Here is a 26,502-nt window from a genome sequence, read left to right on the forward strand (position 1 = left end):
AAGTGTCTGTCAGAGGGGTCTGGAGGAGAGGCACACAGGGGTTTGGAGGAGAGGGACAGAAGGGTGTCTGGAGGCAATAGAAATCACATGACTGCCTGGCCCTAGGTTTTCTTGTCAGCTTTTTGTAGTTGTAGGACTGACAGCAGGGTCGAGATAAACCACAATTTGTTTCCAATAGAAACCAGAAGTACTGTGATTGCAGCTCTGGATGAGCCTATACTGGAAATAATATATCTGTATGAGGTAGGGATGCAATAATATATTTCATCTAAAGTTCAGCGAATAGGCACAAGCACCTCCATAATATATTCTGCAAAGTTTCTTCATACCCGAGCTCCACTTCAAGTCTCTGAAGGAATAGGATGAAAAATCCATAACAAAAAGCAAAAAAAAAAAAAAAAAAGAAATCGCTTTGTGTGCTGAACTCCCCGTGCTTACATCAATGAGCACACATTAAGGGTATGTGCACACGTTGCGGATTCGTGTGCAGATCCACAGCAGTTTTCCAAGTGATGTACAGTACAATGTTGTCCTATGGAAAACAAAAACCGCTGTGCACATGCTGCGGGAAATTCCATGGGGAAACACAGCGGTTTATTTTCCGCAGCATGTCAATTCTTTGTGCAGATTCCGCAGCGTTTTTACACCCATTCCATTATAGGAATCCGCAGGTGTAAAAACGCAGGGGAAATCCACACTAAATCCGCAGGTGTAAAAACGCAGGCATTTTGACCTGCGGATTCTGAAGATTCCATGCGGAAAATTCCGCACACTAATCTGCAACGTGTGCACATACCCTAAAGGCTTTCATCAACTTCCAAAACATCCTGGTTCACTAATGTATACTGATCGCTACCGAAAACACAAGTAGGTCAGGTAAAGGCGCGGAGGACTGGGTATTTGTTTCCGTCACTCACAATGTTTGCAATAACTGCTTCAGGCAGGAAAGTCTGTAGGTTAATGGGGGGGATCGGGGGTGTCGGGGAAGGATTCAAAGCTCAGTACTGCTTATTGCCTCTAGAGACAGTGGTGACCAGTGACAGATTTTGGCTGTTTTCTTATGTGTGTATATATTTGTGACTATGTATATTTTTGAGTAAAATGTAAATTGCCCTTTTATTCTATAAACTGCTGACAACATGTCTTCGAATTTTCAAGCTCTAAATTTTGTATTTATTTTCAGAAAATATGAAATGATCAAAATAACAAAAAAAATGCAGTGCTTGCAGACCTCAAATAATGCTAAGAAAACAAGTTCATAATAATTTCGAAACAACACTAGTGTTTTAACTCAGGAAGAGTTCAGAAATCAATATGTTGTGGAATAACCATGATTTTTAATCACAGCTTTCATGCGTCTTGGCATGCTTTCCACCAGTCTTTCACACTGCTTTTAGGTGACCTTATGCCACTCCTGGTACAAAAATGTAAGCAGTTCTTTGTTTGATGGCTTGTGACTATCCATCTTCCTCTTGAATACATTCCAGAGGTTTTCAATGGGGTTCACGTCTGGAGATTGGGCTGGTCATGACAGGGATTTGATGTTGTGGTCCTTCATCGACACATTGATTGACCTAGCTGTGTGGCATGGCGCATTGTCCTGCTGGAAAAACCAGTCCTCAGAGTTGGGGAACATTGCCTGAGCAGAAGGAATCAAGTGGTTTTCTAGGATAACCTTGTATGCGGCTTGATTCATACGTCCTTCGCAAAGATTAACCTGCCCAATTCCAGCCTTGCGGAAGCATCCTCAGAGCATCACCGATCCTCCACCAAATTTCACAGTGGGTGCAAGACACTGTGGCTTGTACGCCTCTCCAGATATACGTCTAAACGTTAGACGACCAGGTGTTGGGCAGAGCTGAGAATTAGACTCTTCAGAGAAGATTACCTTACTCCAGTCCTCGATGGTCCAATCCTTATGGTCTTTGGCAAACTGCAGCCTGGCTTTCCTTTGCTTCTCATTGATTAAAGGCTTTTTTTCTACCTTTTACATGATTTGAGACCTGCCTCTAGGAGCCTGTTACGAACTGTTCTTGCTGTGCACTTCACCCCAGCTGCCATTTGCCATTCCTTTTGTAGGTCACTTGATGTCATCCTGCGGTTGTTGAGTGACATTCAAATAAGATGACGTCATCCCGGTCAGTGGACAGTCGTTTTCACCCTCTGCCGGTCTGTAGCTTTGTTGTCCCCAATGTCTGCTGCTTGACTTCGTTGTAATGGACTGCTGTCTTAGAAATTTTAAGGATGGAGGCTACATGACGCTTACTGTATCCCTCTGCTAGTAAAGCCAGAATTGAGCCCTTCTTTTCCTCACTCAAGACTTTTCTTTTCAATTCCTTTGGCATGGTTAAAAGTTATTTTTTCATTCCTATTACTCTTGGGATATTACTAGCACTTGTTTTGCCATCCCGCTTGTCCTTTTGCAAGAGGATTGTGAACACCACAGAAGGTTTTTTTATACTTTCCTTCATTAAATAAGATTTGGTTCAGTTGATCACCTAATCAGAAGCACATTAAGTAGAATGAGGTGTACTCTGGTTGGAATTCAAATGGAATGTAATGGCTGTCAGACATGTAGAGAAGCTGATTGTTATAAAACTGTGCAGTGGTGTTATATATATATATATATATATATATATATATATATATATATATAAAAAAAAAAAAAAAAAAATTTTTTGTGCATCTGTATGCCTCTTAGTGCTATTGATCTGTGTTGCCACAGGTGGGCTCTAGGCAGAATCAATCTCCTTCTCCCTCTAGCAACTGTATAGTTCCTTCTTACATCCCCTGCACCAGTAGTTTTCTCCGCTGTACAGTCATGTAGTACCGAGGATCTGCTCCTTCCCAAGACAGTCTTTTCTATTGGCTGCTGTGCGGGGAGCTGAGGGTCCGTGGAGAGTGAGTGAGGTTACAGATGTTGCATCTTACAACATATAGTATCATTTCCAATGTCTATACACTGATACATTGCAGCAAATCGTCAGCTATGAGTTAATAGATCTGCTTCGGTTTCAGCCTCTGCGTGAAGTTTCCATTCCCCCACAGGAAGCAGAGATCTTGACAATGTTGGGGTGTTGAGCCACAATATATGTTGGAAAGTTGCAGATCTTAAACTTCAGGCGTGGCTGTTAAATTTCTGTTGGTGTCCTGCTCTCTGAGCCCCTAGCATTTGTCGAACTGCAAGTCCCAACAAGCCCAGTCATCTAACTTCCACCTCCGTTTTAGGGGCAGTTCTGTTTTATGTTTTGTATTCTTAGCACGGACGCGGGGGGCTGGCTGCACTCTCTTGCCCAGGCACATTGTGGCAGCAGGGTGTGGAGAGATCCACAGGAAGCTCAGGCGGCTCGCTGATGTCAGCCAGCCTCACCAAACTGGTTATTGGAAGCACGTGACGCTGTGCAGCTGCTGACGTCTTCCAGCGACACTCACAGGCGACATGTTTTGGAGGACTCGTTTTTGTCCCAGGCCTTCGGGGATCTGTTAACACTTGTTTGCTGCGTCTACTGACGATGGTGGAGATATCGGACATACAGGCTTGTTGTTTGCCCGGCCCAGAAGAAACTCGCGAAGCCAAGTGAACTGTATACAGTCCCGGGGATCACTCGGCAATGCCGCAGCCTGTCCTGTAGACCTTCAAGACGACACTGGGAATGTGGAATTGTCCCATCACAATATGAGAAAGGAGCACAGGTGGAAGAGACGAGTGAAGGTACGAACAACAATCTTAAGGGGCTTTGGAAAATCTTCAAGTGAAAAGGAATCTCAGTTGGATCACCCCTCCTGAGCTGTCTATATGGACATGTAGGTCATAGGAGGCTGAATAAAATGATAACTTGATAGCTGCGATCTGATTTCTTATTCCAGAGAAATCCACATTTTTAATATGTAAATGAATTAACATCTCTGGGCCGGACATAGATGACTCTGACTCCAGAGCTTATTATAAATCACATGGGGTGTTATCAGTGTGAGACATGTAATGACTGACAGTCTGCTCTGCTGCTCTACATGTCTCACACTGGTAACGCCCGCTGTCATTTATAATAAACTCTGGAGCGGAGCCTCAGGGAGATCTATGTCTGGCCCAGAGATCTCAACAATTCATTTACATATTAAGAAAAATGTGGATTTATCTGGAATAAAACATCAGAAACCAGATATCAAGGTATGACCTACATGTTCATATAGATGGCTTAGGAGGGTTGATCCTACTGACAGATTCCCCTTAAAAATCACATATACAATTTATTACAAATCTAGCACAGGTCCTGAGTCACACCCTGTATTATATTCCAGAGCTGCGCTCACTATTCTGCTGGTGCAGTCACTGTGTACAGTCATGGCCAAAAGTTTTGAGAATAACAAAATGTTAATTTTTACAAAGTTTACTGCTTCATTTTTTCTAATGGCAATTTGCATATACTCCAGAATGTTATAAAGAGTGATCAGCTTAACAGCAATTACTTGCAAAGTCAATATTTGCCTAGAAAATGAACTTTATCCCCCAAAACACATTTCAACATCATTGCAGCCCTGCCTTAAAAGGACCAGCTAACATGTTTCAGTGATTGATCTCCAGCCCTGTCCTCATCAACACCCACACCTGTGTTAATGGAGCAATCTGTCATGATTAAGAATGACACCACTGGACACTTTAAAAGGAGGCTGGTGCTTGGCATCATTGTTTCTCTTCTGTTAACCATGGTTATCTCTAAAGAAACACGTGCAGTCATCATTGCACTGCACAAAAATGGCCTAACAGGGAAGAGTATTGCAGCTAGAAAGATTGCACCTCAGTCAACAATCTATCGCATCATCAAGAACTTCAAGGAGAGAGGTTCCCTTGTTGCCAAAAAGGCTCCAGGGCGCCCAAGAAAGACCAGCAAGCGCCAGGACCGTCTCTTAAAAGTGTTTCAGCTGCAGGATCGGGCTACCAGCAGGGCAGAGCTTGCTCAGGAATGGCAGCAGGCAGGTGTGAGTGCATCTGCATGCACTGTGAGGCGGAGACTCTTGGAGCAAGGCCTGGTCTCAAGGAGTGGAGCAAAGAAGCCACTTCTCTCCAGGAAAAACATCATGGACAGACTGATATTCTGCAAGAGGTACAGGGAGTGGACTGCTGAGGAATGGGGTAAAGTAATTTTCTCTGATGAATCCCCTTTTCGATTGTTTGGGACATCTGGAAAACAGCTTATTCGGAGAAGACCAGGTGAGCGCTACCACCAGTCTTGTCTGATGCCAACTGTCAAGCATCCTGAAACCATTCATGTGTGGGGTTGCTTCTCAGCCAAGGGAATGGGCTCTCTCTCAGTCTTGCCTAAAAACACAGCCATGAATAAAGAATGGTACCAGAATGTCCTCCAAGAGCAACTTCTCCCAACCGTCCAAGAGCAGTTTGGCGATCAGCAATGCCTTTTTCAACATGATGGAGCACCTTGCCATAAAGCAAAGGTGATAACTAAATGGCTCAGGGAACAAAACATAGAGATTTTGGGACCATGGCCTGGAAACTCCCCAGATATTAATCCCATTGAGAACTTGTGGTCAGTCATCAAGAGACGGGTGGACAAACAAAAACCTTCAAATTCAGACAAAATAAAAGCATTGATTTTGCAAGAATGGACTGCTATCAGTCAGGATTTGATCCAGAAGTTGATTGAGCGCATGCCAGGGAGAATTGCTGAGGTCCTGAAGAAGAAGGGTCAACACTGCAAATATTGACTTGCTGCATTAACTCATTCTAACTGTCAATATAACCTTTTGCTACTCATAATATGATTGCAATTATATTTCTGTATGTGATAAAGACATCTGACAAACACACATAAAAACCAAAGGCCAGCAGATCATGTGAAAATATAATATTTGTGTCATTCTCTAAACTTTTGGCCATGACTGTACACACATTACATTACTGATCCTGAATTACATCCTGTATTGTACTCCAGAGCTGCACTCACTATTCTGCTGGTGCAATCACTGTGTACATACATTACATTACTGATCCTGAGTTACGTCCTGTATTATACTCCAGGGCTGCACTCATTATTCTGCTGGTGCAGTCACTGTGTACATACATTACCAATCCTGAGTTACCTCCTGTATTATACCCCAGAGCTGCACTCACTATTCTGCTGGTGCAGTCACTGTGTACATACATTACTGATCCTGAATTACCTCCTGTATTATACCCCAGAGCTGCACTCACTATTCTGCTGGTGTAGTCACTGTGTACATACATTACTGATCCTGAGTTACCTCCTGTATTATACCCCAGAGCTGCACTCACTATTCTGCTGGTGCAGTCACTGTGTACATACATTACTGATCCTGAATTACCTCCTGTATTATACCCCAGAGCTGCACTCACTATTCTGCTGGTGTAGTCACTGTGTACATACATTACTGATCCTGAGTTACCTCCTGTATTATACCCCAGAGCTGCACTCACTATTCTGCTGGTGTAGTCACTGTGTACATACATTACATTACTGATCCTGAGTTACATCCTGTATTACACTCCAGAGCTGCACTCACTATTCTGCTGGTGTAGTCACTGTGTACATACATTACATTACTGATCCTGAGTTACATCCTGTATTACACTCCAGAGCTGCACTCACTATTCTGCTGGTGTAGTCACTGTGTACATACATTACATTACTGATCCTGAGTTACCTCCTGTATTATACTCCAGAGCTGCACTCAGTATTCTGCTGGTGCAGTCACTGTGTACATACAGTTGTGGCCAAAAGTATTGACACCCCTGCAATTCTGTCAGATGATACTCAGTTTCTTCCTGAAAATAATTGCAAACACATTCTTTGGTATTATTATCTTCATTTAATTTGTCTTAAATGAAAAAACACAAACAGAATTGTCCTAAAGCCAAATTGGATATAATTCCACACCAAACATAAAAAAGAGGGTGGACAAAAGTATTGGCACTGTTCGAAAAATCATGTGATGCTTCTCTAATTTGTGTAATTAACAGCACCTGTAACTTACCTGTGGCACCTAACAGGTGATGGCAATAACTAAATCACACTTGCAGACAGTTGACATGGATTAAAGTTGACTCATCCTCTGTCCTGTGTCCTTGTGTGTACCACATTGAGCATGGAGAAAAGAAAGAAGACCAAAGAACTGTCTGAGGACTTATGAAATCAAATTGTGAGGAAGCATGAGCAATCTCAAGGCTGCAAGTCCATCTCCAAAGACCTGAATGTTCCTGTGTCTACCGTGCGCAGTGTCATCAAGAAGTTTAAAGCCCATGGCACTGTGGCTAACCTCCCTAGATGTGGACGGAAAAGAAAAATTGACAAGAAAATTCAACGCAAGATTGTGCGGATGTTGGATAAAGAACCTCGACTAACATCCAAACAAGTTCAAGCTGCCCTGCAGTCCGAGGGTACAACAGTGTCAACCCGTACTATCCGTCGGCATCTGAATGAAAAGGGACTGTTTGGTAGGAGACCCAGGAAGATCCCACTTCTTACCCCGAGACACAAAAAAGCCAGGCTTGAGTTTGTCAAAACTTACCTGAAAAAGCCAAAAACGTTTTGGAAGAATGTTCTCTGGTCAGATGAGACAAAAGTAGAGCTTTTTGGGCAAAGGCATCAACATAGAGATTACAGGAGGAAAAAAGAGGCATTCAAAGAAAAGAACACGGTCCCTACAGTCAAACATGGCGGAGCTTCCCTGATGTCTTGGGGTTGCTTTGCTGCCTCTGACACTGGACTGCTTGACCGTGTGCATGGCATTATGAAGTCAGAAGACTACCAACAAATTTTGCAGAATGTAGGGCCCAGTGTGAGAAAGCTGGGTCTCCCTCAGAGGTCATGGGTCTTCCAGCCGGACAATGACCCAAAACACACTTCAAAAAGCACTAGAAAATGGTTTGCGAGAAAGCACTGGAGACTTCTAAGGTGGCCAGCAATGAGTCCAGACCTGAATCCCATAGAACACCTGTGGAGAGATCTAAAAATGGCAGTTTGGAGAAGGCACCCTTCAAATATCAGGGACCTGGAGCAGTTTGCCAAAGAAGAATGGTCTAAAATTCCAGCAGAGCATTGTAAGAAACTCATTGATGGTTACTGGAAGCGGTTGGTCGCAGTTATTTTGGCTAAAGGTTGTGCAACCAAGTATTAGGCTGAGGGTGGCAATACTTTTGTCTGGCCCATTTTTGGAGTTTTGTGTGAAATGATCAGTGTTTTGCTTTTTGCTTCATTCTCTTTTGTGTTTTTTCATTTAAGACAAATTAAATGAAGATAATAATTCCAAAGAATTTGTGATTGCAATCATTTTCAGGAAGAAACTGAGTATTATCTGACAGAATTGCAGGGGTGTCAATACTTTTGGCCACAACTGTACATTACATTATTGATCCTGTACTGATCCTGAGTTACATCCTGTATTATACTCCAGAGCTCCACTCACAATTCTGCTGGTGCAGTCACTGTGCTTATACAGTCCTGCTCATTGTTATTGGCACCCATGAAGTGTAAGTACATAATGTGAAATATAGCCTGAAAAAAAAAATGAATCAATTGATAGCTTTTGTATCGCGCACTCATGTTAAATACAAAAAGAGCAAATGATAAATAATTTAAAACAAAACCAATGGGTGGGAAAAATAGAGAAACCTGACTCTTGCAGTGACACTGGTATTGGCCCCTTTTTACATTACATTAGTATGGAAACACATTGTGATTCGCCTGTGGTAAATCATAACTGAGAATCACCTGTGTTTTAATGGTCGGTGCCCATGTGACATGAATTGGTCAATGAATGATGACTTCAGTGTTTTATTAAAAAAAAAAATAAAAAAAAAGTCTTCGGAGATTGGTGCGACTGGTAGAAAAAAACACCACGTCAAGCATCCAAGACCTGAAGGCCAACCTGGAACAGTTTTGGGGTCATGGCTTCCACAAGTACCATACGCCGCATACTTAACCAAGCAGAGCTTTATAAGCGAAGGCCAAGGAAGAAACCACTGCTGAAGAAAAGACCGAAAAAGGAACAAATCATCTTGACAAACCACAATCCTTTTGGGGAAATGTTCTGTGGACAGATTACATAAAATTAGAGCTTTATAACAATGAAAAGCAACAGTTTACAGACAGCACAAAGAAGCTTTTAAGGAAAAGACCACCCTACCAACAGTTAATCATGATGGAGGATCCATAAAGCTGTGGGGTTGCTTTGCTGCATCTGGTACTGGAGGCCTTGACCATATCGCAGGAATCATGAAAATTATCAAGAGATTTTAGAATGAAATGGCCTACCCAGTATAAGAAATTACATAAAACACACATCCAAAAGTACATCGGAATGACTGAAAAAGAAAAAATGGACTGTTTTAAAATGACCACCAATGAGTCCTGACCTCAGCTCACGGGAAATCTTTGGGGTGAGTTGAAATCTGCCATTGGGGGAAAAAGAACTCTGCAAACATTCAAGAGCTTGAACAAACTGCAAAGAGCGAGAAGTGCAAGAAGTGTAGAGATGGCTACAAGAAATGTTTGGAGGCTGTCGTCCATGCCAAAGGGCGTGCAACCAAGTATTAATTAGGGGTGCCTTTATCGGTGCACATGCTGTTGATACTGTTTCTTCTTTAAAATTGCAACATGTAAGTTGAAAAACAATGTTTTATTGTTGTATTGCTTTAGACCACAAATTACTAAGTCCTGAGGATATAACTTTGTACAATATCTTCAGAAATAAGTGGAAATGTACCAGTGTATGAAAAAAATTAAAGGGGTGCCAATAATGGTGAGCAGCACTGTACGTCACATTACTGGTTCTGTATTATACCCTGGAGCTGCACTCGCTATTCTGCTTATTTTTAGTAGAAGAAAGCTTGATCTTGAATTCCCCATTGACATATCGACTGATCTATAACTGAGGGGGCAGATGAAACCCTCATACACATTAGCCTGTCATCTTAAGTCGCTGGTATTGATGGATTTAGCCGTCCCTGACAGATGATTGTCGGGGGAGTTATGGATCTCAAGTGTATGATTTCAGACTGCTGGTCGTTTTGTTCTTTAGGGCTCATACTCGCATGCGAGAAACTCGGCCGAGTCTCGCACGTCAATACCCGGCACTCAGATCGGAGCGCTCAGCTGCATAGAAATGCATGCAGCCGCACACTCTGGTCCCGAGTGCCGGGTATTGAGGCGCAAGACTCGTCCAAGTTTCTCGCATGTGAGTGTGAGCTCTACGGTATATCCTGGCCCCAGAGGAATCGGTCCGCGACTCACCTAGAGAGCACAGGAGCTCATCCGAGCGAGCGCTCCTGTATGCGTCCAGACATTATATTGCTGCTGTGTTGTGGAATCTCTGATGATCAGAATCGTCATCTGTTGCTGAGCAGGTGACCACAGTCTGGACCAATGCAGCACACAGAAATACAAGCTACTGCTCCCTGTTATCAGCCATATCAGGTAGTGGATAGAATGGCTGCCACGCTCTTCCATGTAATGACGGACTGTACAGAATCCTGCTGGTGCACCGTCATCACGAGTGTATACCCCGTATCTCCAGTACCTAGAGGGGCTTTTTACGGGCTCCCTGCACCGTCCCTTAGTCTTGCAGCTGATCACAATGGACAGCAGCAGCATGACCGATGCGTGTGAACACAGCCCTATACCATCAGAGCTTCTGGCCTCTTGGTACTTCTGCGTTTTACCTGGGAACTTGTTCTCCGTCCTTCATTAGAACGTGTGCACACAATTGTTTTTTTGAGTTGGACAAAAACAGCAAAGAAACCGCTGCAGGGAACATTATTATTTTGGGCTGAGACTTGGAAGAGTTTTTCTCTGCTCAGTTTTTGATAAGTGTGTGGTTTCTTCCCCTCGAGGTAATAACCTGCACGGTTCTCACAGCCGCTCCCCGCATGTCCGTCCCTCCTGTGTTGGCATTTCCCTTTGTCGCTTATCTTTGATATTGGACTCTGTAATTGATACGCAGCCACCTGGTGTTTGGGCTGCGCTGAGCTGCCAATGTCGCGCTCTGCATGTGCAATCCTGGGGTATACCGCACATATACATCCGTGGCGCAGTAAATCGGGGTATATAGCCGCTATCCTCACCAATCACAGATCAGAGATGACTACTATCATAGATGTGAACGTATTGGAGTCTCCGGTTCTCTGAAATCCACCTGCTGCTGCTGTGTCCCTGCTCTGTGCAGATCAATTGCAGTGTAAAAGAAGCTAAAGAGGAGCGACGGTACATGAAGAGATGATTTCCATGACAGCAAGTAAAAAATGATTCTAACCTAAACCACCAGTGAGATGCTCAGGAAATGGACACAAGGGCGGAGCATCAGTAAGGGGGAGGAGCTTAGACACTGGGAAGAAGGAGGAAGGGTCTGGAGGACACCAGTGAGATCACATCTGTTGTCGTTGAGTTTGACATCTTGGTTTATCCATTGTTTTCGTAGAGAAACAGAACTTTCCGTTAGTCGGACTGTTTATAGACGCAGCTGGTGACTAATACCAACCATGCAAATGCAGACTCCCCCTCTTTCCTCCATGATGGCCTGACCTGCGTTTAACCCTTTTGTGATGTCATCCTGCCAGGGTAACGATCCACTACAATAGTAGGCCCTGTTCACACTGCATTTCTAAAAATGGGATTCAGACTAACCACCACGTTTGTGTCATTGTATTCTACTGTCATCTGCTCGTCTGAATTCCGTTTTTAGGGAAATGCAGTGTGAACAGGGCCTTAGTGATCCGTAACTTTTCAATTCATTTCTCCAGCAGCCGCCATTTTCAGCTTGTTCCTTCCTTCTCCCTCTACATCCGTCCTGACACCGAGGTGACCCTGATAATAGAGGCAGCAGAAGGCCAAGTTCCCACAAGGAATACTTGGTGCATTTCTGCTCCGTTTTACTAACTTAGGCATCTTACCTTCATTGTGCTCTTAAATGAAGTTTGCTTTTTAGCTGTGTTTTTCTTCTTTTTGGTACATCGTGCTTTGAGAAAAGTTTCCAGTCATTGTGTGGTTTACGTGCATTATTGCTGCATTTCCACATATAAGGCTATGGGGAAAATAAGCAAATAAAAAATATTTTACCCCGAAATTGAAGTTTTGTGGATTTAAAAAAAAAAACCGCTCCACAGGTTAATTTCTGCAGGACAGTGGGGACAAGAGTTGCATAAATCTCATTCACATTGCTGGCAATGTAATACGCTGCGTTTTTTGCTTATGGAAACAGGTAGCAGAAAAGTCCCACACCAAATACTCATTGTGGAAACTTGTCCTTAGGGAATTGTATTGCGAGCAGTTTCCCAGGGTAAGGCTACATTTACAAGCTGATGGGATGCCCATAATTATTATGGCGCTAAAGGGGTTTTCCCATGACCAAAAGTTAATCGGAATCAATAGATGTTGGAATAATAATAACTTCCACAATTAGATGTGATTAAAGGGAACCTGTCACCAGGTTTGGCTGATATGAGATGAGACCATCACCTTTCAGCCCTCATATACAGTGTTCTATAATGCTATGTATCTGATCCCAACCAGACCTGAAAGATAAGAAAAAGACCTTTTATTATACTCCCCTGCAGGGCGGTCCGAGAGGTGGGGCTGGTCTTGGTCCCCCTTCTTGCTTCATGTGGATGACAGTCTCCCCAGCATCGTGCTCCTTCGCAGGTGTACTGATCTGCGCCGGGGCTTTTTTGACCTTTCCCGGCTCCAGCGCACTACAGTACTTTGCTCTGCCCCTTTTTTACCCCTTCATAGAGCTGATGGCATCCCAAACCCTTCATATGGGCCTGTAGGTCCGTGAAAGATAAACGCATCAATACCTTTTTTAATATTCGCCTTCTGTTGCCTGAATTTGGAGAAACACAAGTTTCACAATATGCTGATGAGGCGTTAAGTGCTTTTTCACGCCCAGAGCACTTAAAAGGGTTGTCCAGTTAAATAAATGATCAGTGAGAGGCCCACCAGCAGATCGGAGAACTTGTATCCCTATTACAAGGTGACCTGGCAGCTTGGACGCCTGACCGCCACTCCATTCATTCTCTGTGGGCCTGCTGGAAAAAGCCAAATGCAACACTTGGCAGCCCCATAGGGAATGAATGAAGTGGAGCTCAAGGCGAATAAGCGCACTGCTGCTCCATTGTATTGGGGAGGAAAGTTCTGCTGATCGGAGGGTGTCCCAGCGCTCGGGCCGCCGCCAATTAATGACTTTATCTGATGACTTGTTTTACTCGGATGCCCCCTTAATGAAACCCTTTTTCCTGAGGTCATCTCCATCCTTAGCTCCTTCTTCTCCGAGTGATCGCTCCATGTGATATCAGGAAATCTAGCGCCTGCGCAGATCACCACTCTCCTCACTTCTACGCATGTGACCCCCCCCGGCAAACGAGCAGTAGACCTCAGAAGCCTCTGCCCGCTAGGCCACCACAGTGTGCGGAGGAGAGCGGTGATCTACCCACGCACCGACAGAAGCATCACTCATAGAGGCGCTAAGGATGGAAATAACTGCAGGTGGAGTTTTGTTAAAGGGTTAATTCCCATTTCCAAAATCCTGTCCCAATATGTAGTAGGTGTAATAATAGTATTAGCAAATGCCTCCTATTAGAAATATAGTATAGTTCTTCTGATTCATCGTTGCAGGGCGAATATGACTACATATTCGGATAGGATCTTGGATATGAGAATACCCCTTTAAGTGCTGTGGGTGTGACCAAGCACTTATCACCTCATTTGCATACTGCGCAGATCATTAATTTCTCTGTCGCTAGAGGCAGCACTGCGCCCATCTCTCCCTGGCCATGAACCCCTTAATGTGTGCCCCCCTAGATGAGGTTGAGGTGTGGGGGGATTGCACCCCAGTGCTGCCTCTGGGCTCCCGGAGATGAGCCCCTCGCCCCCCAAGCTCACCTTGTGCGCCCTCCCCCGGCGCCTCCTCCCGGCCCGGCCCTCGCTTCCCCTCCGGACATGTGCGGGCTCTCAGTCTGATCAGTGGAGGCTCCTCACTTCCCGGAGGCTCCGGCCCCTCCACGTGCTGCGCCCCCCGCGCCCGGGACCCCGACTCTGGGGGGATCAGCCAGGTAAGTGCGGGCTGGCTGGGCCACGTGACTGTCCCCCACCCCCTCTGTAACTTCTCCCCGGATGGTTCCCTACACACAGAGAGGAAAGTTCCCTGCAGAGGAGGCGTCACCACGGAGGCCGTCACCGCTGCTGCAGAACCTCTTGGTGGCGAGCAGGGCTCCGGGGCCTCCTGCTTTTGACGGCGCAGCGCTGGCTGTTGATTGACAGGTCACTTGTTTTCATGCTGCACAACTTGCGGGGGAGGGGGCACATACCTCTGTGTATTGCTGCAGATGGGAGGGGGCCGAGTGTCCGAAATACCCCCCCCCCCCTTATCCCTATAGCTATGCTGCTGCAGAACCTCTTTTCTAAGGGTAGACCCTCTCCTGTCAGTCGCTGGGGTGGGTACCGCAGCTGGCGATTGACAACCCGTACTTGTCACAAAGTTATTTCCATTGAGGGGCGGGCGAGTTATAATGTACAGCCCCCCATCCTCCCCGCACACCCCAGAGGGGAGTGCGTGTTTCTCCAGATGCTGCAGAACCTCTTTGAGAAGTGTTTATTTTGTCAGTCCCTGGGAGTTTGTAGCACTGTGATTCGGTCACTGACACTTGGCTGATTAGTTTACAACTATATGTACGGCACTGATAATAGGGGAGGTACGTCCCTGATAATGACCCCCCCTACACCCTTCCCTTCTTGTGCTGGCGTTTCCCCCCTGTCCGCCATACATGTAAGAGGTGGAGGAAGAGAGGTTCTGAAGTTTCCTAGCAACATGGCAGGATTGACAGGGTGTTGAGCCAATGCTCCCTGCGTGCAGAGGAGGCCATGATTATAGGGTGTTGTAATACTGGAGTTAAGGGTGCAGAGCAAGATCCCCCTCCTGCCCCTGACAACTCCCCTCTGCCGCCCCAGTCTGGCCTGGCCCCGCAGCAGCGCTCCCTGTCCTTATCTGCCCCTCTTTCTGCCCCTGACAGCTCCGCCGTGCCCCTCCGCCACTAAGCCTTGTTCATTGACTCCTGATGAAGTGTTGTGTTTGCACAATCCTCCAGTACTTTATCCTCCATAAAGCCCCCTGAATAGCCACCCGCTCCCCCTGAACTTGCCCTTTGTGTTTGGAAACATGTAAACACAGAGGAGAAGTTGTGAGGTGGCAGCCATCAGAGGCCAATGTGCCTTTAAGGAGTAACCCCTGACATGCTGGTCTAAAGAAAATCAGTCTTTCCATAATAATGAATCTTATTGTTTATTGTCAAATAGTAGTGCAGTATGTACAGGGGTCCGGTGACTGCAGCCCACCACGACGTCGGACATCTGCAGAGTGTGCAGGATTTCATAAATCTGAGGGTTGTGCCTGATGTATCTGTGTATCATTAGCAGTCACCCCCAGTTTAATGTTAGAAGGGGCGGGTGCAAGGTCTGGGCCTGCACTGACACTGGGTGTACGGGGCGACGGCGCTGACGCTCGGGAGATGGGACGAGACAACGGGACAATGACGCTGGGGGTTTGGACGATGGTGCCTGATGCTGGGGGAACGGGATGATGACGTTGGGGGTTCGGGACGACGGCGCTGACGCTGGGTGTACGGGGCGACGGCGCTGACACTCGGGAGATGGGACGAGACAACGGGACAATGACGCTGGGGGCAGGGCTGTGGAGTCGGTAAGCCAAACCTGCGACTCCGACTCCTCAATTTCCCTTACACCGACTCCGACTCCACGACTCCGACTCCCACACATATTGCTTATATTTAAGTGAAAAATTTATTGTAGTACAATGTGAACCTCAGACATTTAATCATTTTTATGATCCAATAATCAAGATGTTTAGATAGAACAGAATATATATTGGTGTACTACCCGGTTTTCATTCTTTTTGGTACAGATACGATATGGATAGACAGATATGGATAAATGGATATATAGAGCAGATTTCTAATCTGCTTTTGCTATTGAAAACATTATCTATGAGCTCAAAAACCTTTCAGGTGATGCAGTTTTTTAAAAAGATGATCAGCTTTTGCAGCTGAAAAACGTATCCTCAAAAAACACAGGAAAAACGTTGTGTGTGAATGTAGCCTTAGATCAGGAATATAACAGCCATTTATAGGACATTTCATAACTTTCCCAAACTCCTATGAAAAAATATTCAGCACATCCTGCATTGAATTACTGTACCCAATTTATTATATATTTTAGGAGTCGGAGTCGGTCCATTTTATACCGACTCCGACTCCACCAAAATGAGCACCGACTCCGACTCCACGACTCCGACTCCACAGCCCTGGCTGGGGGTTTGGACGATGGTGCCTGATGCTGGGGGGACGGGATGATGATGCTGGGGGGACGGGATGATGATGCTGGGGGTTCGGGACGACGGCGCTGACGCTGGGGGTTCGGGACGACGGCGCTGACGCTGGGGGTTCGGGACGACGGCGCTGACGCTGGGGGTTCGGGACGACGGCGCTGACGCTGGGGGTTCGGGACGACGGCGCTGACGCTGGGGGTTCGGGACGACGGCGCTGACGCTGGGGGTTCGGGACGACGGCGCTGGGGGTTCGGGACGACGGCGCTGACGCTGGGGGTTCGGGACGACGGCGCTGACGCTGGGGGTTCGGGACGACGACGCTGGGGGTTCGGGACGACGGCGCTGACGCTGGGGGTTCGGGACGACGGCGCTGACGCTGGGGGTTCGGGACGACGGCGCTGACGCTGGGGGTTCGGGACGACGGCGTTGACGCTGGGGAGATGGGACGAGACAACGGGACAATGACGCTGGGGGTTTGGACGATGGTGCCTGATGCTGGGGGGACGGGATGATGATGATGCTGGGGGTTCGGGACGACGGCGCTGACGCTGGGGGTTCGGGACGACGGCGCTGACGCTGGGGGTTCGGGACGACGGCGCTGACGCTGGGGGTTCGGGACGACGGCGTTGACGCTGGGGGTTCGGGACGACGGCGTTGACGCTGGGGGTTCGGGACGACGGCGTTGACGCTGGGGGTTCGGGACGACGGCGTTGACGCTGGGGGTTCGGGACGACGGCGTTGACGCTGGGGGTTCGGGACGACGGCGCTGACGCTGGGGGTTCGGGACGACGGCGCTGACGCTGGGGGTTCGGGACGACGGCGCTGACGCTGGGGGTTCGGGACGACGGCGCTGACGCTGGGGGTTCGGGACGACGGCCCTGACACTCGGGAGATGGGACGAGACAACGGGACAATGACGCGGGGGGTTTGGACGATGGTGCCTGATGCTGGGGGGACGGGATGATGATGATGCTGGGGGTTCGGGACGACGGCGCTGATGCTGGGGGTTCGGGACGACGGCGCTGATGCTGGGGGTTCGGGACGACGGCGCTGACGCTGGGTGTACGGGGCGACGGCGCTGACGCTCGGGAGATGGGACGAGACAACGGGACAATGACGCTGGGGGTTTGGGACGATGGTGCCTGATGCTGGGGGGACGGGATGATGCTGGGGGTTCGGGACGACGGCCCTGACACTCGGGAGATGGGACGAGACAACGGGACAATGACGCTGGGGGTTTGGACAATGGTGCCTGATGCTGGGGGGACGGGATGATGATGATGCTGGGGGTTCGGGACGACGGCGCTGATGCTGGGGGTTCGGGACGACGGCGCTGATGCTGGGGGTTCGGGACGACGGCGCTGACGCTGGGTGTACGGGGCGACGGCGCTGACGCTCGGGAGATGGGACGAGACAACGGGACAATGACGCTGGGGGTTTGGGACGATGGTGCCTGATGCTGGGGGGACGGGATGATGCTGGGGGTTCGGGATGACACTTGAGGTGATGGTCAGATTGGTTTGTGTGTAATACATAATGTAGATGTCGGGGTGTCTCCTCTTTGCTTGGGGGGCTGTTACTTTCAGGACAAGCCGCCATAAAAATGATTGGACGCCGTGTTTCCACTTCTCGCTGATAAGCCGCTCGTCGCCATAGCAACCTTTCATGAAATGACTTCACTCTCGGCCCTGATATCACTTTCTGGGTAGAGGCTCCTGGGATTTTCTCTTATTAGCTTGAGGAAAGTTGTAGGAAAAGTTTCTCCTCTGCGTCTGAGAATGCAGGCGGCCGCCTCTAACCCATTACTTCCATAAGCCCTCAGCTTTTGTTTTCCTATCATCTGACCCTTTTCGTGTAACCTTTACCTGTGACGTAAGAGCGATTTCAATCTTTTATCTGTTGTCTTCTGTAGTGATGTGGTTGGTTCTTTCCGGCCCTTTCTGTCTCAGGGAAAGCTGGGTGACTAGGATTACATGATGCCCTTAGTAACCAATCGGATTACAGCTTTTATTGTCGTACGACTGCTACATTTATTTAAAGTGTGGTCTGATTGGTTGCACTTTTAAACAGGTGATCATATCGACCAATCCATTAACTGCTTTCGTTTGCCATCCTGCATTACATAAATAAGAGCCGGAGTCTGATTGGTATTTTTCTTTCCTTTCAGTTTGCACCACACAACTTTATAAACGTTTGTTAACAGTCATGTGATCCATTTTCTGCTCGGATTCTAGAACATGTGAGGCGACAGCCGTCATTGTTCATAATTACTTATTTCCTGTATGTTCTCCAGTTACTCCCAGAGCTGCGCTCACAATTCTTCTGGTCGTAGATAAAGTGTGTGAGACCTTACAACTGGCGGCCGTGGTCTGTTTAGCTCAGTCACGTTCACTGACGGCAACCAGAGGTCTTGATACTGTAATAGCGAGGGTTTGAAAAGTGCCAAATTCACTCCTGTATTTGTGCGTTTTTTTTTTGTTTTATTGCCACCAAATTCTTTAATTTACAACTTTTAATGCGTCAATTTTGTTTTATGTGTTTTTTCATTATTTGTCTTGTTTTTATGTTCTTTGTGGACAAGATTTTGGAGCAGATTTTGTGACATTTTAGCGGAATGTTTGACTCTTTGCTGTAAAGGGAAAAAAAATGGTTAAAGACCAAAATAAAAAGCATTTTTTTTAGCCCAAATCCCCCGAAATCTATTAACCGTTGGTGATATTTTGAAGACTCTGACCCAGAGCTAATTACAGTTAATTATAAAGTTACATAACTTTTTGGGACATAATCCCAAGGCCGCCTGGATTGCATGGATCCGCCGGCGATTATTGATCGGAGGTGGTCTGAGCTCTGGGTACCCCATGACCCCGAGAATGAAGGTGTGGCACAGACGCCCCCTGGCGTGTGATTTGGAAGGTGATTCACCTCTTTGATTCTCTGGATCTGTGGGGTCTCCACCTGTCATAAATGGATGGCAATATGGACTACCCCTTTAACACACCGTTTCCCCCTCTCCTGCGGTTGCAGCAATGGTTTCTTTCTCCTTTCTAATATCTTTTGTCTTCTACTCCTTCCAGGAAACTTCGTCTAAATGGGTCCAGTGATGCCTCCCAGTAAGAAGCCGGAGGGGACAGGAATCAGCGTTTCCAGCCAGTGTTTCCGGAGCAGCACATTATCCACCCCGCTCCACGATGACAACGACTTAGACTTCTCACCGCCGCCGGTCAAGACGAATAAGGAAAAGGGCGGCATGGAGGATGAGGAGCTAACGAATTTGAACTGGCTTCACGAGAGCAAAAACTTGCTGAAAAGTTTTGGGGACTCCGTGTTGCGGTCGGTCAGTCCCGTCCAGGACATTGACGACGACACCCCACCCTCCCCCGCCCAGTCAGACATGCCCTACGATGCCAAGCAGAACCCCAACTGTAAGCCCCCCTATTCCTTCAGCTGCCTCATATTTATGGCTATCGAGGATTCTCCCACCAAAAGACTTCCCGTAAAGGATATTTACAATTGGATCCTGGAACACTTCCCTTACTTTGCCAACGCGCCCACGGGCTGGAAGAACTCTGTGCGGCACAACCTGTCCTTGAATAAATGTTTCAAGAAAGTCGATAAGGACAGAAGTCAGGTAAGACGCCATTGTGGTAGTGATGCTAGAGGCTGCGGCGATGCCTGGCGGCCCCCAATCACCCCTCAGTTGTTTTACCGTGCTGAGGGATTTGCACTACGAGCAGTAAAAGAAGATGGACCTCAGTCGCGTCAATGCTCCAAAGTTAGGGAATTTTTTTTTCTAAGCAATAATCTTTACAATCACACCCATAACCATCCCCAGGAGCAGGAAGAGTGACCTTTTTTGATATTGCTTATAGGACAATTACTAAAAATTCTCGGTAATTACATAAAGAAGTAATTTCACTACATGACAAAAAGAGTCCAGTAATGACGACGTGAGTATTACCCATAATGCAGCTACTTTCTGTGATCATTTTAGGAATAGTTTCAGTTTTATGGAATTGCATCATAAGCAATACTGAGATATTATGAGGTTATCGGAGCCTTTGCAAATCCCGGGGCAGGTAATAATCCTCTTCCTTGGAGTAGGAGCTGGATCCAATTGGGAGTGACGCGTCACCTGAAGACATCCCTTCTAGCAGCAGTAATGTGGGGTGTCGCTTGTAGTGCAGTCCCCTCTGAGCAATAAAGAAAAGCGGCAGCAAGCACATTACATTCAAATGCTGCAACAAATTGATTTTTTTTTTTTTTTTTTTTTAAATCTTTGTTCGCTTTGGTGTTTTAATGTGGGCAGAGGTTTTAAATAAAAAGTTACTATAAGGCTGAGTTCACACGTGGCGTTTTTTTCGCATTTCCGCGGCGGTTTTAACCGCGCGATTTTGCCGCGAAAACGCGAAAAATAAGCATCCCCTGCATTCCTATGGGATTCCGCAATGCTGTGCTAATGCTGCGGTTTTTACCGCGGCGGAATCGCTTCGCGGTAAAAACTGCAGCATGCTCGTTAATTTTGCGGAATCGCGGTGATTCCGCACCCATAGGAATGCATTGTTCCGATTACTTCCCGAATGTGGCTGTGCACACTATGCGGAAAGTAAGCAGAACATTTGCGGACGGTACCCACGGTCCGGAGGAGAGGAGACTGTCCTCCGGGCTTTGGGTACCATATCCCTGTAAAAAATAGAATTTAAAATAAAAAATTATTCTCACCTTCCGGCGTCCCGCGCAGCCTTCCCGCTTCTCTCCACGCTCCCGGTCCCAGTAATCCTTTGCGAAAATGCCCGCGATGACGTCCGTTCTCGCGGGATCGCGAAGTCTCGCGGTCATTCGCGCGACGTCATCGCGATCCCGCGAGAACGGACGTCATCGCTGGCATTTTCGCAAAGGATTACTGGGAACGGCTGCGCGGGACGTCGGAAGGTAAGAATAACACCATTTTTTTTTTATTTTTTTTTTTACATTTCATCTTTTACTACTGATACTGCATAGGCGGCCTCAGTAGTAAAAAGTTGGTCACACTTGTCAAACACTATGTCAATCAGTTCTCCAAGCGATGCTACAGATCGCTTGGAAAACGCTAGCATTTTGCAAGCTAAATACGCTTGCAAAATGCTAGTTTTTCCGAGGGAAAATCGTGGGAATTTAAAATGCGATTTTCCCGCGGAATGGAATTCCGGAATTCTCACGGTAATTTCCGCGAGAGTTCTGGTACGTGTGCACATAGCCAAATGGGGAAATTGCAGAACTAGCTATTCCCTGTATGTCTACATAGTAATCCCTTGATACCTTACATTTCCCGTGAGACTGTGAGCATGCTCATCGGCTCTTCCGACTCTTCACCTGGCGACTTTGGGTACTGTCCTTGCCTGTGTTGCCGCGGCTGGCGGACCGCATTGGATCCATAAGCGGTTTCCTCTGTAGATCTGCAGAATATAAGCTCTGTTTTGCGGGTTCTTCTGGGTGGGAAACATTTATAAGGGGCCCACATGGCAGAAATTGCACTCGGGGCTGGGAAAGCTGGGTGCATGGTGCTCAGGTCCTTGTCGCCACTTGTATCAATGTTCTATATCCATACGGACAGGATTGTAGGTTTGGGGGTCACGTTAACCTTCGGGGGGGGTTCGCTCGCCGCTCAGTCTCGGGCTCTTGTGGGTAATCTGAGCTTTTGGCCCCCTCCCCCCATAATGTCCCTTCTGCCCGTGAGTTTCCGAATACGCTGCCATCTGGTCCTCGGCTGCAGAGAGGAATTTTCTCTTGTATACGTGTTTCCATAGCAACGGTCTCACAGTTGATGGGGAGAGTAACCAGTTGCCATAGCGACAGAGTTCCTGATGTGGCAGTTTGTGCGGGGAGAGGAGAGCTCAGGGCTCGTGTGGCGAAGCTATTATATAGGGGACAGGGCGGGGGGGCACGTGACGCCATGTAAAATGTTAGTTGTATTTTTGGATATTTTCGCAGTCGGCTCGCTGTGATTATTTTCTTCTCTTGGGTCGAGTCAGCGGCTTCCGTACTAAAAATGGAAAATGTAATACCAAGGGGACTCGGACATAAGCGCCACACGGACGCCATGTTGTAGGACTATACAGCCAAGCATGACCAGAAAGCAATTGTGTGAGCCTGGAGCGCCGGCCCTAAAATAAAAAGCCCCCCAATAGGCGAGGAAATGGGAGTAAGAGGACGATTTTCCCCGACCCTCAACGTTGGTCTCTCTGTGCCTAATATGGCGGCCATAACTCTTATCACCCATGAAGATGGAACAAACTTGTGCCCCCAAATGAGGTGACGGAGGGTCTGTTGGCGCCATGGTCGCCCTTGCGCCTCCCCATCCTGTATACTGAGTGAGTTGATTTGCGACACATCACTATTAACCCTGTATGTACCAACAGCAGTGGGGGTTAATGGAAACCTCTAGGAAGTCGCCATGATGCGGTAGACTCCATTTCCGTGCACAGCAGCGTTTTGGGACAGTTCATCCTGAGGCTCCTGATTCATGTGCAGAATTGTAATTTTGTGGTAAAGAGTGATACTGGCAGCTTAAGAGGATAATGATTGGCCTGGGCAAATAGTTATACCTTTGGGGTTCTGTAGAAAGCTGGGTGACACCCCTATGGGGGTAATGGTATAAAGCAGTGGTCACCGTGTTCACTGCGACAAAGCGGCACCTCGTGGTTACTTTGCTTTTGTTACAGTGTATCGGTGTCAGAGGGACACTCCTGCCTATGATTTTGGTCTGGGTGGGAGGTGTGTTATTCAGGATGGTCCATACAAGACCTTCGGACCTCTCTCCATAAAGCATGCACCTCCTCTGCGCCACTCCGTGGCCTCTTGCGGCAGCACAGGTTGTGTCTTTGCCTCTGATTACAGATCCCTCCCTCCTGGCGGCTTTTACACATGTTCTGTTTGTAACAACGCTTCCATTAAGGGCTCCTCGGCCCTCAGAAAACACGAGCGTCATCATTTATTTAGTAATATTCCATCTGGAGTCGCCGGCTGGTCATGTGACTGTGCCGTTCTGGGAATTGCCTACCAGCAGCGACATCGACTCCTACTGATGCATCGCTCCGTCCACCGCTGCTCCAAAGATTATATTACTGGGCGGCTGATGTTCAGGGACCGGTAACATTTGGGTACCAACCAATATGGCTGCCACTAATGCTTCCATTCATGTTGGCCAGATTTCTTAAAATGGAAATGGCAGTCACTGGCCAGGTATCCACAGCTTCATCCCTTGTATATCAGGGGTTGGGAGAGCTGGGTGACCCTGTAATTGCGCCATATTTGTGCTCCGGTCCCCAATATCACATTGGCTTTCCCTTTCCTGTGACAATTTGGCCATTCTGCCGTCACTGCAGATTACGGCGGTCTCTCAGTGGTGGTATGGGACTTGGCGCTATATAGCTGAGAGTTTAGAGCAGGGGATGATGGCAGAGGCGGCCATGTTGGTTGCATGCCAACTTTCTCAGAAATGTAGAAACTACAGAACAGACTGTCACAAGTTGTCAAAAGAAATTGATCCTGGAATTTGTGTGCGCGTCCCCTTAAATCTACTCCATTTTTGGGAGCTGGGGTGGTATGTGAGGGTGCATGGCCAGCTCGCCCGTGTGTGATGTAACTGATCCGCTCGTCTTTGTTGTGAGGCGCTGGGTTGTAGGTCGGGATTATTTTTAGACGCCCGGTGCCTCGTCCTCTGGGGTGATATCATTTATCATGGAAGGACGTGTCCCGGGCTCAGATTCTTCTTCATGGGTCTGACAAGGACTCATTCTTGTTGTTGTGGGAGGGGTATTCACGGCGTCCCAATCCTGCGCTGCGGATGGGTTCAGAAAATGGCAGATGTACCTAAAAGAAATGTATCAACAGTGGGGGAGATTTAAAGGGATCTATCTGCAGGATGAGCCCTAATTATCTGGTGCATTTATGTTACACCTCCGGGGTCTGCACCTTCCTCCAGAATGGAGCTCGTCGTCTGCCACCGTCTCGCAGGCGTTCTCCCATAGAAGTGAATGGAAATTGCAGCACATGTTCAACCGCATTGCTGTTCCCGGCAGCGCACGCAGCAACAGCGCCATTCTGTGGGTGCCAGAGGTCAACCCTTCATCCATTAGACAATGGTAGAGGGTCCAACGAGGGAATACCCTTTTAATATGCCTGGAGTCCAGTATGATACTTAGGTCCTGACACGTTGTTACGAAGTGCAGGTTCAGAGTGTAGCTGTAGAGGATTGTCAGCAGCTATGTGACATGTGAGCCGGACGTCTACCTCCTGGATGTAGATGGCAATGTTAATCAATTCACTACCAGCAAGCAGAGATTGTGAAGGCTACGAGGCATTGTAACTCTGCTGCTCTTTCCCCCTCGGACAGCGACGTTCATTACTGTATCTGCTGCTCGCTTTCTTATCGCCGTTCTGTCGTTTGTTTAAACCAATCGTAGAACGTGACCCCGGAATCCCATCTGGTCGCTATGGGCAACAGCGCTGCGAATAATACTCTGCTGCGGCTGGAACCGTCCCAGTCATCAGCCGTCACTTGTTGGTAGGAGACCTCATCTGCCAGTCTCTCCTCGGACGGGGACGCTGGAGCCGACGCAGGGGTCGCACGCCAGCTGTCATACGGCGGGAATTAATCACAGCAAAGTGCTGTAAACTCTATTGATTTCCTCCCGGACTCCAGCAGCAGCTGTCCGACCGCGCGGTGATGGCGTATATGGGGAAACTGCAAGAAATGGCGCCTTACACATGTACGGAGCGAAGACTGAGCCGGGGCACCCGAATTATCACCAGTGTGAGGGAAAGTGGGCGGCACAGCCGTCTACAGCTTATATCAGTACTGAAGTGTAATAAAAAGCTGATATCAGTCACATATAATGTAATGTCTGGAGGTTATATCATTACTGGAGCATTATAAGAGGGGCTGATATCAGTCACATATGACGTAATGTCTGTAGTTTATATCAGCACTGGAGCATTATAAGAGGGGCTGATATCAGTCACATATGGTGTAATGTCTGGGGGTTATATCTGTGCTGGAGCGTTATAAGAGGGGCTGTTATCAGTCACTTACAGTACAGACCAAAAGTTTGGACACCCCTTCTCATTCAAAGAGTTTTATTTTCATGACTATGAAAATTGTAGATTCACTCTGAAGGCATCAAAACTATGAATTAACACATGTGGAATTATAGAATTAACAAAAAAGTGTGACAACTGAAAATATGTCTTATAATTCTAGGTTCTTCAAAGTAGCCACCTTTTTGCTTTGATTACTGCTTTGTACACTCTTGGCGTTGTCTTGATGAGCTTCAAGAGGTAGTCACCGGAAATGGTCTTCCAACAGTCTTGAAGGAGTTCCCAGAGATGCTTAGCACTTGTTGGCCCTTTTGCCTTCACTCTGCGGTCCAGCTCACCCCAAACCATCTCGATAGGGTTCAGGTCTGGGGACTGTGGAGGCCAGGTCATCTGGCGTAGCACCCCATCACTCTCCTTCTTGGTCAAATAGCCCTTACACAGCCAGGAGGTGTTTGGGGTCATTGTCCTGTTGAAAAATAAATGATGGTCCAACTAAACGCAAACCGGATGGAATAGCATGCCGCTGCAAGATGCTGTGGTAGCCATGCTAGTTCAGTATGCCTTCAGTTTTGAATAAATCCCCAACAGTGTCACCAGCAAAGCACCCCCACACCATCACACCTCCTCCTCCATGCTTCACGGTGGGAACCAGGCATGTAGACTCCATCCTTTCACCTTTTCTGCATCGCACAAAGACATGGTGGATGGAACCAAAGATCTCCAATTTGGACTCATCAGACCAAAGCATAGATTTCCACTGGTCTAATGTCCATTCCTTGGGTTCTTTAGCCCAAGCAAGTCTCTTCTGCTTGTGGCCTGTCCTTAGCAGTGGTTTCCTAGCAGCTATTTTACCATGAAGGCCTGCTGCACAAAGTCTCCTCTTAAAGGGAATCTGTCACCTCTTTTTTGAGATATCATATAATGATATCATTCAATTGTGTGTCACATAAGGATTCTCTTAGTACTTTTGCTTCCCCCTGACTCCGCACCTTTCATGCATAAATACCTTTTTTATATCAGTTCAGCTGTATGTAAACTGCCGCAGTCCAGTCCGCTGGGTGG

At 47.4% G+C, this 26,502-nt stretch overlaps 1 protein-coding gene across 8 annotated transcripts in view; it reads left to right on the forward strand.

Annotated features, from left to right (window-relative positions):
- The window catches only part of FOXN3 (forkhead box N3), a 134,629-nt gene that overhangs the window by 54,365 nt on the left and 53,762 nt on the right, over positions 1–26,502 (forward strand). For 2 of the 8 annotated variants that reach the window (XM_073578194.1, XM_073578198.1), the window contains one exon: positions 19,440–19,993. In XM_073578194.1, the coding sequence (XP_073434295.1) occupies positions 19,454–19,993 (540 nt within the window). In that variant the 5' untranslated portion in view covers positions 19,440–19,453. Of the gene's footprint in view, positions 1–3,428; positions 3,713–13,489; positions 13,512–13,747; positions 14,078–14,131; positions 14,286–19,439; positions 19,994–26,502 lie in introns of those variants that run through there. The other 6 variants (XM_073578197.1, XM_073578199.1, XM_073578200.1 and 3 more) reach the window with 6 other exon arrangements.

This window comes from Dendrobates tinctorius, unplaced genomic scaffold, assembly GCF_039654945.1.
Source record: "Dendrobates tinctorius isolate UK_male_01 unplaced genomic scaffold, ASM3965494v1 ptg000058l, whole genome shotgun sequence".
Taxonomy (NCBI): Eukaryota; Metazoa; Chordata; class Amphibia; order Anura; family Dendrobatidae; genus Dendrobates; species Dendrobates tinctorius.